General features: G+C 34.7%; 1 protein-coding gene across 1 annotated transcript in view; it reads left to right on the plus strand.

Moving 5' to 3' along the window:
- Nucleotides 1–4,846: 4,846 nt before the first annotated feature.
- LOC140597499 (unconventional myosin-IXa-like) overlaps nt 4,847–15,067 on the plus strand; it is a 28,626-nt gene continuing 18,405 nt past the window's right edge. The window contains exon 1 of the mRNA XM_072746092.1: nt 4,847–5,212. Coding sequence (XP_072602193.1) covers nt 5,044–5,212 — 169 coding nt within the window. The 5' untranslated portion in view covers nt 4,847–5,043. The remainder of the gene's footprint in view (nt 5,213–15,067) is intronic.

Consider the following 15,067-nt stretch of genomic DNA (forward strand, 5'->3'; position numbering starts at 1 on the left):
GCAGGCTCCATGCACCGGGAGCCTGATGTGGGATTCGATCCTGGGTCTCCAGGATCGCACCCTGGGCCAAAGGCAGGCGCCAAACCGCTGCGCCACCCAGGGATCCCATACCCAGCGTTTATATCATATGCCCTCCTTATTGTCCATCACCTAGTTACCCATCGCCCCACATCTGTCCTCTCCAGGGACTCTCAGTTTGTTTCTTATGATTAGGAGTCTCTTATGGTTTGTCTCCACGATAACAGATTTTACATATTCTCACCACAGAAAAGAAATGATAATTATATGACCCAATGGAGGTATTAGCCAATGCTATAATGGTAATCATATTGCAGTATAAAAATGTATCAAATCAACACATTGTACACCTTATACATTACATGTCAGTTATATCTCAATTAAAAAAAAGATTTTAAAAATGCAGTTTAAAATAAAAACAAGAGGGGATCCCTGGGTGGCGCAGTGGTTTAGCGCCTGCCTTTGGCCCAGGGCGCGATCCTGGAGGCCTGGGATCGAGTCCCACGTCGGGCTCCCGGTGCATGGAGCCTGCTTCTCCCTCTGCCTGTGTCTCTGCCTCTCTCTCTCTCTCTCTCACTGTGTGCCTATCATAAATAAATAAAAATAAAAAAAAATAAAATAAAAACAAGAAAACTTGAGTTTTAAAATCATACAATGAGGTGCATAAATCTAAAGTGTACAGATTTCTGTTACGCCCCTTCCCAGCTCATTCTCCGTCACTTAGAGGTAACCACTATCCTCATTTATCCTTAGTTTACTTGTTATTACATTTCAGAGAAATGGAATCATACAATATATACACTTGGGCCTGTGATTATTCATGCTTATTATCAGATAGGTTGAAAGTAAAAGGATGGAAAAAAATATATATAGAAAGTAAAAGGATAGAAAAATATATGCCATGCAAACCCAAACTAAAATAAATTATTATCACACAAAGTAAACTTTAAGTCAAGAAATATTATTAAAGATAAAGAGGCACATTTCATAATAATAAAAGGGGCCAGTTTGATAGGAAGACACAATCCTCAAAAGTTGTATTAACTATGGGGATCCCTGGGGGCTCAGCGGTTTAGCACCTGCCTTCTGCCCAGGGCATGATCCTGGAGTCCCGGGATTGAGTTCCGCATCAGGCTCCTGCATGGAGCTTGCTTCTCCCTCTTCCTGTGTCTCTGCCTCTCTCTCTGTTTCTCATGAATAAATAAATAACATCTTAAAAAAAAAAAACTTGTATGTACCTAATGATTTGATTCAATATATAAAAACCAAAGAGAGAACAAAAGTAGAACTAGAAAAATCCATCTAGTTGTAGATTATATATTAAAATCTATAATATTTTAGATTTTATAATATAAAATTAGTAACTAACTGAATAAGACACAAAATCAGTAATAAAATTGAACAGCATTATGGAAAACTGACCAACTTGGCATGTCATAAGGATAGGTAGACAGTCTTTGTTTAGAAATTAAAAATAATTCTTCTGTGTAAACCATGAATCAAAAAAGAAATCACAATTATAATGCTAATTTTATTTTATTTTTAAAAATATTTTATTTATTCATGAGATACACAGAGAGAGAGAGAGAGAGAGAGAGAGAGAGAGAGACGCAGGCAGAGACATAGGCAGAGGGAGAAGCAGAGAGAGAGAGAGAGAGAGACGCAGGCAGAGACATAGGCAGATGGAGAAGCAGGTTCCATGTAGGGAGCCTGATGTGGGACTCGATCCAGAGTCTCCAGGATCACTCCCTGGGCTGGAGGTGGTACTAAACCGCTGAGCCACCCGAGCTGCCCACAATGCTAATATTAAAGTGAGCATTAATGAAAATACAACATACCAAAATTTGCAGAATCTGTAGCAATTGGTAGGATGCATTTAAAGCAATGGTTTATAAGTTTAAATGCATATATTAGGAAGAATGTTTGAAAGTGATTAAACTTCCATTTCAAGAAGCTGAAAAAAGATCAGCAAATCAACCCCCCCCCAAATTAAAAGGAAATAATAAAGGGAAGACTAGAAATTAATGCAATAGAAAGCAGACATATAGAGAGAAATTAACGAAGCCAAAAATTAGTTCCTTGAAAAGATAACAGAAAATAATAAAAGATGATAGAGAATAATCTATAATAGAAAAAAAACTTAAAAATACAGATAATCAGAAAAGAAAAAGGGGACTTTTTTTTTTCCTAAAGATTTTACTTATTTATTAATGAGAGACTCACAGAGAGAGGCAGAGCCATAGGCAAAATGAGAAACAGGCTCCCTGCAGGGAGCCTGATGCAGGACTCAATCCCAAGACCCCTGGGATCACAACCTGAACCAAAGGCAGATGTTCATCCACTGAGCCATCCAGGTGCCTCGAAAAAGGAGACTTAACTACATGCTCAACAGATATTAGAAGGATCTGAATATATTTTGCCAACATAGATTAAATGGAAATTTGACAACATAGATTAAATGGAAAGTTCCATGGAAAATACACATCATCAAAACTGATATCAGAATTACAGGAAAACCTGAGACTTCTATTTCTGTTAAATAATTTGAATCAGCAGTTGAAACTTTCCCACAAAGGAAATTCCAGGCCCACATGGTTTCACTGGCGAATGCTTCTAAACATTTTAAGTAATACTAATCTTATACATTCTAAATTTGAGATACCTTTATGATGCACAAATGGATCTCAGCTAGAAATAGAAATTTGGACCTCATCATATAGATAATGTTTAAAGCCATTACTGTTTTTGAGATTACCTGATGTAAGATGACTGAGTTAAGAGTATGTAAGACCAGACCCTAAGACCCTAAGAATTTCAAATATGGAACCAGCAGTAGGGACTAAGAATGGGCAGCATAAAAGGTAAGTAAAGTAGTAAATCCCAAAATATATTGTTAATAGAAACCAAGAGAAAATTTTCAAGAAGAGTATGATTAGTTTATGAAATATACTTAGAAATCTGAAAATGTGAAGACAGATGAGACCAGTACATTTGGAAAAGGTCTCCATCAACATTTGACAGTCATCATGGGAAAGAATTCTAGAATTTTACTTTCGTACAGTATAGGTATTAATAGGATGGGATGGTCTTTGGTGTAGAACAGACACATGTTTCAGTTCCTGTAGTACTTTCTTATGCTTGACTTTTGTTTGGCAAGCTTCTTTACTTTCTATTTACTTATCAGTAAAGTATGGTTTATAATTATTCTGCTTTATTAAGTAATTGTTAGAATTGAACAAGTTAAGTTACGTATATTGCTTAATTAGTGCCTGACATTTTCCCTTGATGTGTATTAGCTGCTGATATTGGTGGTGGTGATTTGGATTTAGAAATTCTTAATCAGTTACTAACTTTTATGATACATACTTTTGCTCAAAGGGTGTTTAGGGACAAGCCAAAGACCAAGATTTTTGGCTTGTTTCCCCTTTTCCCTTGTTCCCAGGAGAACAAAGAATAAGAAAGGAAACCCCTAAAAGAGTCCAAACTGCCTTCTGGAAAACATCATACTAGGCATGCTTTTCATAGACTTCTGAGTTAGAGCTGTTCTGTGGAGTGGTACCAAATCTGAATGATTTTACTTACCAACTTTTAATCCTTTCATCTGGGTGTGGTTATAGCCAAATGCCTAGACTGTACATATCAGTCTGGAATCTTCATCCATGAGTGTAAGCTTTTTGTTCTCTTTGTCTTTTTATGGGGTATTTTAACCCATTTTCTTCTATTTTATTCCCTCCATCCCTCAGTGGCAGATGGTTTGTTCTGCTTATTTATAGTCCTTAGGTAATACATGTATTTTCTGAAGTATGTGTAGGACTCACGGACACATATATTCATCTGCCTACTTGATGTCTGTATGCAGATAGAGTATAGTGGTTATGAGTGGCCCTCTTTGATCCCCTGTTCTGCTTACTGTGTGACAGGGGCCAAGATACTTAGCCTCTCCATGACTGAGTTTCTTCATGTATAAAATAGGAATAATATCCATCTCAAGGAGTTGTTAGGTGGATGAAATGAGCTTAAATGAGACAACACATATAAGATGCTTAGAAGAGTGTCACAGTAACCTTTGAATAAATGTTACTTGCTACTGTTGTTATCCTCACCATCTTAATCTTTACTTGCACAAAACTGATCTCTTGATCTCATTTCCTATCTCTAAACCTCTGTTTTTCTAGATTTCTCCATATCAGTATGGCACCTCCACTTAGTTACTTAAACCCAAAATATAGTTGTTAATCTTGTTATATCCTTATTCTCTCACCATGCTCTAACACACCAGCAAATTCTTTGCCTGACTTCCAAAACATATCCCAAATATAATAAAACTATTTTCCCTTTATCTATTACCACCAATGTAGTCTAAGTCACCATTAACTTTTATTTGGAATATTGCAATAGCTGGTCTCCCTTTTTCAATTCTTTGTCTAAATTCATTCCGTCTGCAGCATCCAGTGGTATTTATAAAAAAAATCATGTAGCTTCCATTGGCTTTCCTTTATACTTGAGTAAAATCCACAAACTCCTTACTTAGGCTTACATAACCTATTTATTTGCCAAATCTTCCATCACTCTCATCCTTGCCCAGAATGTTTCAAACCCTGGTCTTACTGCTTGTCTCCTAACTTGTCCAACTCATCGCCACCTATATAGGTAGTAGGTGTCGTGTTCTCTGTGCTGTGGAACTCTTTTCTCGTCTTATGTCCAGCTCCTTTTTGTTATTCAGCTGTCTGGTCATTTTATGTGATACCCCTTCAGAGAGGCTCTCTATTTAACAAGTTGCAATAAAATTGTAGAATATTCACTGTCATTTAAATGTGTTATAGAATTTAATAGTTTTAGGGTTGGATGGGACTTTATAGAAGATAACTGGTCCAGTTAGCTACCTAGAACAGAAATCGCTTCTAAGTCCTTATTTTAGCTACTTTTCAAAGATGTCACCCATTATCTTTTTGGTTTAATAATTTTTTCAAAAATAACACTGGTACTTTTTTCATGTAGGATTTCCGGGAAAAAAATACAGATCATATGCGCCCTGACATTGTAGCTCTTCTAAGAAGTAGCAAGAGTGCATTTATCTCTGGGATGATTGGAATTGATCCTGTAGCTGTTTTCCGATGGGCAGTTCTCAGAGCTTTTTTCAGAGCCGTGATTGCTTTCAGGGAAGCTGGGAAAAGACACATTCAGAGAAAAACTGGTAAGCAGTAGATATTAGTATTCTCCCATACTTCATCTTTTAATTATTTACCCCTCTTAAGGAGTAGAGACATAATAATTTTGTTCTCTTCTGTCTTCTTGGCCATATCCTAACATCATTTTGAGGTCTGATTAGTTCTAGTATACTTCATATGATCGAGTTAAGTGAATTGTGTGTATATATGTGTTGGTACATTTTTATTAATAAATACTGAGAGGAGTAATGTATATAAAGCACCTGATGTTTAATAGGCACTTAGTAAGACATTGGTAAATTTTTTAAACAAAGAATGAAATAATACTTTACCATTTACTTATATAGACTTAAATATTGATACCTTTATTTTCTTTTTATGTAATAGGTTTTATACAGATGAAACATAATTTAATGTGGCAACATAAATCAGGGAATAGAAAAATTGGGATGGAGGTAGTGTTGTCTAGTGGAGATAGGCTAATTTCAGTAATCAATCAAGTTTCATTTCTTTCCTTGACTGATTTTGTGACTATTAGTGGTTTTTTTCAAACTGCGGGCAAAGCCAGATAATAATGCATGTATCTATTTAAGACTGTTAATTTTCTTTTCCTTCTATTCTTAACTCAGTTCATTAAATTTTATTTTGAAATTTGGAAAGGAATGGGGCAGGATACTTTTACTGTGTCTCTATCCCCATAAATCATAAAATATCGTAGTTTATAGGCTGTGGGAAGGCACCTTCATAAGCACTTGTTACCTAATGGAAATCACACTGTTGCTTTCTGTAGTTCTAGCCTTAGACCATTGCCACTAGTAAGGATTTTCTAATATATATGTAGCTATTTAAAATAATTGTCCTGTCTGGAGAAACTTCAGTAGAACTGCACTAGGGCACATCTGTGCTTTCAGGACTCCCAGATTTAATTCTCTGGCTTTTTGGCATGTGTATGAGCAGTAAAACTTTTAAGTTTAGCTTTTACATATTTCAAATGAATACATGTATTTGGGAGATTGTATTTCTAAAATGAGAGGAAAAAGCTTAATGGAACTTTGCTTCTGTTTTTCAGATTATAATATGTATTAACTGGGCTTTTGTAGATAGGGAGAAATAGTTTTTTTTTTTTTTAAATCAAAGGAATATTTAATTTTTATTTATTTATTAATTAAACCTGCTTTGCCTTTACAGAATTATTTCTGAGAGACTCTCTTTGTAAAAAGCTTTAAGGAAAAGTTTTAATTTAAGACACATTTTTGTTTATTACAATGAATTTATCAATTTTGAAAACTTTAAAGATTGCTAAGTATCCTGTTAAGATATAACTAAGAGAAGAAACTTTTCTTGTATTTACTATTGAAAACACTGCTTTCTGTAAAGATTATTCACATTGTTTGTGTGTTCCTTTGACATTTAAAATATTATATGTGAAAGATAGTTGTATGTTTATTATTATCAGTTGATACAAAGATACAATGTTATTAATGATCAATAGAATGATACTGTGTTATTTCTACTTTGACCATTTCTAGATTCTTCTTGTTTTGTAATCTAGGTTTTCTTTCTGGCTAGCATACAGCATCCATATAATAGACTTTTTGAATATGTTTGATATACATATAGAAAAGTGTGCCCCCAAAAATATATAGTTCAGTAAAATTACCACAAAGTGGAAACATCCTGGAACTACCACCTAGATTTAGAAGTAGAATATTACCAACAACCCAGAAGTCTCATTGGATAAACTTTAAATTTCACTTTTTGTCCAGAAAAAAAAAACAATAATTCATTTGTATTTTGAGGCAGTGATGAACAGATTTGTTACAGGAAATAATTGTATTATAGTATATTGCTGTCAGTGCCAGTATTTAGCACTTTTGCTTCATCTATATCTCTCACCACCTACTGTTCTCTGATGGATTTAGGATATAAGGATGCCATAAAATAAGAAAATTGTAGCATTGCAAAATAAAACCTAACAATAATTGTGAAAATGGATAAATAGTAGATTCAGAATGTTTAATGACCATAAATAGTATGCAGGCATGAAAATGAAATAGGAATTAGAGATTATTTAAGTAGAAGTAGAATATATGGAAGGCAGAAGGTAGTCAAGTTCACATTTTGAATGAGAATAGAAAGTCAGAGATAATACTTTAATGAAGAAAGAAGATGTAGACTGCAGACATACAATATATTTTCAGTTCCTTTGAGAGTAGCTTTATAAAATACTTCAAAATTTTAAAGAATTTTTTGTTTAAATTCAATTTGCCAAGATATACCACTCAATGTTAAATTTATTTTTTAAATTTAAATTTATAAAAAAAAGTTTAAATTTGCTGGCTAAATTGCTAATAAATACCCTGGTAGTAAATTTAAAAAATCTTGGATTTTTCTTATGGAATTCCTTGACATTCCTTTTCTTCATCAAGCCACACAAGCACAATTTATACCAAGCAAACCTAGTTTCTGACTTTTTTTTATAGCCTTCCAAATTAAGGGACTCAGTGCCATGTAAGTTTATTTTATTTTTATTTTTTTTAAAGATTTTATTTATTCATGAGAGACACACAGAGAGAGAGAGAGAGAGAGAGAGAGAGAGAAAGAAAGAGAGGCAGAGACATAGGCAGAGGGAGAAGCAGACTCCATGCAGGGAGCTCGATGTGGAACTTGATCCCGGATCCCAGGATCATACCCTGAGCCAAAGACTCTCAACTGCTGAGCCACCGAGGCATCCCCATTTAAGGCTTTTAAATAAAAACTAATTCAATTTAACTATTCTTTTCAAGAATAAATTTGTTACAATTACATAATGTATATTATGGTGATCAGAAAACTTTAAAATGTTCTTAGTGGAGTTGTATAATTGGCAGTCTGAGTGAGCTACATAGTGGCCCTACTGGGAGGTAAAATAAGAAATAGTAATGATTTGTCTGGTCAGCTAGCAAACTTTACAGAATTAGTTCAGGAAAGTCCTAAACAATAGCAACAATAACATCAAACAGCAAATCCTGGGGACAAGAAAGAATCTGATTTCCAGAGTTGCTGTCCGTTACAATTTTTAAATACCTGTTTGTCTACACAGAATTATGAGACATGCAAAAAAGAAAAAGGTAAAGCCCATATATGTGAAAAAAAAAAGGAATCAATAGAAACTATTGCTGAGGAAAGCCAGACCTTTAACTTATTAGATATAATCTTTTAAGCTATTTTAAATATGTTCAAAGGCAACCATATCTAAAGAACTAAAGGAAAATAAGAGAACAATGTCTCACCAAATACAGAATATTAATTTATGTATATATATGAGAAATTCACTAGAAGAGATCAGCAACAGACTTGAAGAGGCAGAGGCCAGGATCCATGAACTTGAAGACAGATCAGTTGAAATTATCCATTTTAAGGAACAGAGAGAAAAAAGAATGAGTAAGAATGAGCAGAGGGGATCCTGGGTGGCTCAGTCAGTTAAGTGTCTGCCTTTGGATCAGGGCATGATCCCAGGGTCCTAGGATTGAGCCCCACGTTGGGCTCTCTGCTCAATGGGGAGCCTACTTCTCCCTCTCCCTATGCCTACCACTCTGCCTACTTGTACTTTCTCTTTCTCTGTCAAATAAATAAGATCTTAAAAAAGAAAGAATGAACAGAGCTTTTAGACCTGTGGGACACCATAAAGCACCCCAATTTTTGGCAGTCCAGAAAGACAGAAAAAGGGGTAGTAAGAATATTTGAAGAAATAATGGCCAAAAACTCTTGACATTTGAGAAGACAAATCTATATATCTAAGAAGTTCAGCAAACTACAAGAGATCCAAACTTGGATGCATCATAATTAAATTATCCTGAGATAGAAAATGTTGAAAGCAGGAGGAGAGAAGTAATTCATGTATAAAGTAATCGCAACAAGATTGACAGTTGATTCATCAGGAACCATTGAGGCTAGAAGGCAATACTGGACATATTTAAAGTGCAGGAAGATAAAGGAGAGTCAATCAGAATTCTGTATTCACAAATCAAAACTACTGAGATACCATTTTATACCAGTCAGAATGGCTAAAAATAACAAGTCAGGAAACTGACTTGTTGGCAAGGATGCAGAAAAAGGGGAATCCTGTTACACTGCTGGTGGGAATGTATGCTGGTGCAGCCACTCTGGAACACAGTATGGAGGTTCCTCAAAAAGTTGAAAATAGAGCTACTCTGCAACCCATCAATTGCACTACAAGGTATTTACCCCAAAGATACAAATGTAGTGATCCAAAGGTGCATCTGCACTCCAGTGTTTATAGCAGCAGTGTCCACAATAGCCAAACTATGGAAAAAGCCCAGATGTCCTTCAATAGATAGATAAAGAAGATTTGTTATATATACACAATGGAATACTACACAGCCATCAAAAATGAAATCTTGCCCTTTGCAGCAACGTGGATGGAGCTAGAGGATGTTATGCTAAGCAAGATAAGTCCATCAGAGAAAGACAGTTATTATATGATCTTACTCATACGTAGAATTAAAACAGAGGATCATAGGGGAAAGGAGAGAAAAATAAGATTAAATCAGAGAGGTAGACAAACCATAGGAAATGGTTAATCATAGGAAACAAACAGGGTTGCTGGAGGGGAGGGGCTTGGGAGGGTTAACTGGGTGATGAACATTAAAGAGGGCACATGCTGTAATGAGCACTGGGTATTATATAAAACTGATGAATCACTGACTACCTCTGAAACTAATACTACACTATATTAATTGAACTTAAATAAATAAAAGAATTCTTTATTCAACAAAGCTTCCCTTCAAAGTGATGGTGTAATTAAGATATTCATGGATAAACAAACCCTGAGCAACTATTACTATCTGATCAGCCCTGTAAGAATTACCACCGTGAGTTTTTCTGGTTGAAATGAAAGGAAACTAGACAGTACTTGAAAGCACATGAAATAATAAACTGTCATTGAAGGCAACTATAATATTAAATATAAAGTATTGTATGAATATATTTTTTATATTTTGTAACTTTTTTCTCCAATCCGATTTAAAAGACAACCATACAAAGCAGTAATTGTAAAACTCTGTTGATGGGTGTGACGTTTTAAGGGTGTAATTTGTATGACAGCAGCAACATAAAGGAGGAGGAAGAGAATGGAGCTATATAAGAGAAACATTTTTATGTGCTGTTGGAATTAAGTAATTTTAAATCCAGACTCAATTGTTATAAGATGCTAAGTATAATTCCTTTGGTGTTTGTTAAGAAAATAACTAAAAAATAATACGGTGAAATAAATGACAAAAAAAGTAAGAATGTACTAGAAAATGTCTGTTTAATATAGAAGAAGAAAGTAATGAAAGAATAGAGGAACAAAAATACCATGAATTAGACATATATGGAAACTCAGCAACACATTTCTTAATTACCAGTGGGTCAAGGAAGCAATCACAATGGAAATTAGAAAACAGATTGAGATGAATGGAAAAAAATATACACTAAAACTTAATGGGATGCAGCTGAAACAATGCTTAGAGGGAAATTTATAGCTTCAAAATAGCTCTAGTAAAAAGGAGGAAGATCTCAAATCAATAACCTAATGCTCTACCTTAAGATTTTAGAAAAAGAGGGAAATAAACCCAAAGCAAGGAATAAGAAGAATATAGTAAAGAGTGGATCTGAAATAGAGAATAGAAATCAGTAAAGAAAACAAATAAAACCAAAGGTAGGTTCTTTGAAAAGATAAATTGAGAAACCTTGAGGTAGATCAAGAAAAGGAGAAGACTCAAATTACTAATTTTTGGAAAGGATTACACTACTCATATGGCAGCAAATTAGAAGCTAGTTGAAATGGACAAATTCCTAGAAAGGTGCAAGCAACCAACTCCAGCTCCTATAACAAGAGAGACTGAATTAGTAACAACGACAACAACAAAAAGCTTCTACAAAGCAAAGCCAGGGAACAGTGAATTCGCAGATGAATCCTAACAAAAACTTCAAGAAGAATTAACACCAAAACTTCATAAACTTTTCCAAAGAATGGAAGATAAAGGAATACTCTCATCCTGCGAGGTCTGTATTACCTGGAATACCAGACAAGACTTCACAAAAATTAAAATAGTAAACCAATATCTCCCAACAAAAACCTGTGGCAAAATTCTAGCAAGCCAAATCCAGCAATATGTAAAAAGAATTATGTACCACAATCTAGTAGAATTTACCCAGGAATGAAGATTATTTTAACTTAAAAAAAGACAAATCAGTGTAATACAAAAATCACATCATCACCTCATAAATGAAGTATTTAAAGCTAACACTTTCTCATTTTTAAATTATAAAAACAATGAACAAATGGAATAGAAGGGGACTTCCTCATCTTAATAAGAGTATCTGTGAAAAACCAAAAGCTTGTGTCATACTTGGTGGTGAATGATTGAATGCTTTTCCCCCAAGATCAGAAATAAGAAAAGGATATCTGCTTTTGCCTTTTTAACATTCCTTGGAAGTTCTGGTAAGAGCAATTAGTCAAGAAAAAGAAAAGACATCTATTTATATTGGAAAAGAAGAAACCATTTTCTTTGCAGACGACATATTATGTATAGGATATCCTAAGGATCCAGACAAAAATCTATTAGAAGTAATAAATGAGGTCATTAAGGTTGCAGGACACAAGATGGGTATGCAGAATGAGTTGTGTTTTTACATACTAGCAAAGAACCTGAAAACAAAATTAAGTTAGTGCTCCAGGAGCACCACAAATATAAAATATTTATTAATGAATTTAACAAAGTAAGTACAAGACTTGCTCACTGAAAACTGTAAAACACTGTTGAAAGAAATTTGAAAAATACCTAAATGAATGGGAAGATATCCTGTGTCCATGCATTAGAAGCCTTAAGATGTTAATACTTGATCTACAGGTTCAACATAGTCTCTGTGAAAAACCTCAGGTACTTTTATACAGAAATTGACAAGCTAATTCTAAAACCCATATAAAGGAATCCAGAAATGTTATTACATTATATATATTATACCAATAGATTCTTTAATATGACACCTAAAGCATAAGCAGCCAAAGCAGAAATGGATGAATGTTGTCCCCAAAGGACATATTAAGTGAAATGACAACTTACAGAATAAGAGAAAATGTTTGTAAATCATGATCAGGAACTGGTATGTAGAATATATACAGACTCCCATAACTTAATAATATAAAACTAATAGCCCAGTCCAAAAACAAGCAAAGGTTCTTAAAAGATATTTCTTCAAAAAAGATATGCATAGTCAAACACATGAAAAGACGCTCAACACCATTTGTCATCAGGGAAATGCACATGGAAACCATTGTGAATACCACATCACTTTTACTAGGATGGCTACAGTAAGAAAAGATAAGTAATAACAGATATTGATAAAGCTGTGGAGAAATTGGAAACCTTGTATGCTGTTGGTGGACATGTAAAATACTGCAACCTCTTTGTTAAACTTCATCATAGTTACATATTATCCTGCAATTCCACTCTTAGGTAGATGCCCCTCAAAATTGAAAATGGGTGTTCAAACCAAAACTTGTACACAGTATTCCTAGCAACATTATTCCTGAAAGCCAAAAGCTGGAAACAATCTAAATGTCCATCAGCTGTTGGATGGATAAACAAAATGTGGTTATACTCCTACTGTGGAGTAAATTTTGCCATATAAAGGAATGAAGTATTAGTACATTCTATAACATGAATGAAACTTGAAAGCATTTTGTTAACTGAAAGAAGTCAGACACAAAAAGCCACATATTGCATGTATTACAAATCACAAATGTCTGATTGCATTTATGTGAAATGTCTAGAATAGGCAAATCTGTAGAGGGAGAATGTAGATTACTGTTTGCCTTGGGCTGGAGTAGGCAAGCTGGGAGATAATGAGGATGGGTTTTCTTTTTGGTATATTAAAGGTATTCTAGGGATCCCTGGGTGGCGCAGTGGTTTGGCGCCTGCCTTTGGCCCAGGGCGCCATCCTGGAGACCCGGGATCGAATCCCACGTCGGGCTCCCGGTGCATGGAGCCTGCTTCTCCCTCTGCCTGTGTCTCTGCCTCTCTCTCTCTCTGTGTGACTATCATAAAAAAAAAAAAAAAAAAAAAAAGGTATTCTAAAATTGATTGTGGTGATGGTTCAGCAGTCTTTGGGAATTATACTAAAAATTGAATTGTACACTTTAAATAGGTGAATTGTATAGTATGTGGTTTGTATTTCTTTTTTGTTGTTGTTTATATTTCAATGGAACAGTTATACACAAACCCAAAAAAGAATGCTCCATAGTGTCTTTATTCTTAATAGCCCCCTGTTGGAAACACCCAAAAATCCACCAGGAAGAAAGGGTAACCAAGTTGTGATACATTCCTACTGTGTAACATTCTGCAGTAAAAAAGAACAGAACTACTGATTTTCATAATGGGTATCATAATGAGTTATAAAAATATTGAGCAAAAAAAGCCAGATATGAAAGGATGCATAGTATATGATTTCATGTAGTTTAAGAGCAGACAAAATAATATATAGTGATAGAAACCATAACTTGATTGCTTCTGCAAAGGCTATGAAGGAGATGAAATAACTTACTGAGATAATGGAAATGTTTTACATCTTGATTGAAGACTACATGGATGTAAATACTTGTTTAAGCTCATCACATGTGAAATTGGTGGATGTTACCATGTGTGAGATATATCCTTAATGGCCATTAAGGGCTGGGAGTTGGCATTACAGAAACTGCTTTAGGATCAGAGACATTCCTTAAGGTTTGTTTGTTTTTTTAAAGATTTATTTATTTATTTATTCATCATAGACGGAGAGAGAGAGAGAGAGGCAGAGTCACAGGCAGAGGGAGAAGCAGGCTCCATGCCGGGAGCCCGATGTGGGATTCGATACCGAGTCTCCAGGATCACGCCCTGGGCTAAAGGCAGGCGCTAAACCGCTGAGCCACCCAGGGATCCCCATGCCTTAAGGTTTGAATGAGCAGCTAGGATTGAATTCTGTTATGTGGTGACATATCTTTAAAGAGCTTGGACTTTTCTGTCACTGAAAAGATAATTGAAAATTTCTGCCATTGGCCTTGAGCAGAGAAACAGGAAGGACCTTAGCAATCTGTATTAGACCTCAGATAGATTTTTCTTAAGTTACCTTTAAAAAAAAAATCAGTGTGCCCTGTTAATCTTTATCATGCATAGCTATGGGGTATGAATTTATGGTATCTTTTTGGTGCATTAATCCCAGGCTAAGAATGTAACAAAACTAGACCAGGAACTAGCATAAACCAACACTATTATGTCTTTTAAGAGTTTATGAGACTCCTTGCACAATAACCCTCACTGAAAATGTGCTTATAAACCATCCTAGGAAACCTAACCACCTTAATAGGGAGTTGTTACAGCAAACGAGAGGAAGAGCAGTTTAAGGTTTGGAAATAATATTATAGTCTAAAATAATGAGTTAAAAGAAGGCATAGAAAGCAGAATGAAAGAACAGAAGTTAAAAAAAAATAAGGTAGGTATGATGATAATAGATAAAATAGTCACAAATACAAAATTACACATATCCAAATGGCATTACTACAATTTGTTAAATAAAAGAGTGCAGTGGCTGTAGTAATGTCAAGTGATTTCTTCAAACTGCTTACTAATTTAGTATATTTAATATCCTGAACTTTTACATAAAACATTTTAATACTATAATTTCCTTAAAATTATTTCTGATTGGCAGATTATCAAGATAGCCTAAAAGTCTGGTGATAACTCTTTAAAATTACAATTTGGATAGAGTATAAATAGAACTTACCAGTGTCTTTTTTTTTTCCCTCCAATGGTCCCCTTATACCAGCACCACCAACTAACCAAGTATAGGCTAATCTGAGT

This window comes from Vulpes vulpes, unplaced genomic scaffold (genome assembly GCF_048418805.1).
Source record: "Vulpes vulpes isolate BD-2025 unplaced genomic scaffold, VulVul3 u000000728, whole genome shotgun sequence".
NCBI classification, from domain to species: Eukaryota; Metazoa; Chordata; class Mammalia; order Carnivora; family Canidae; genus Vulpes; species Vulpes vulpes.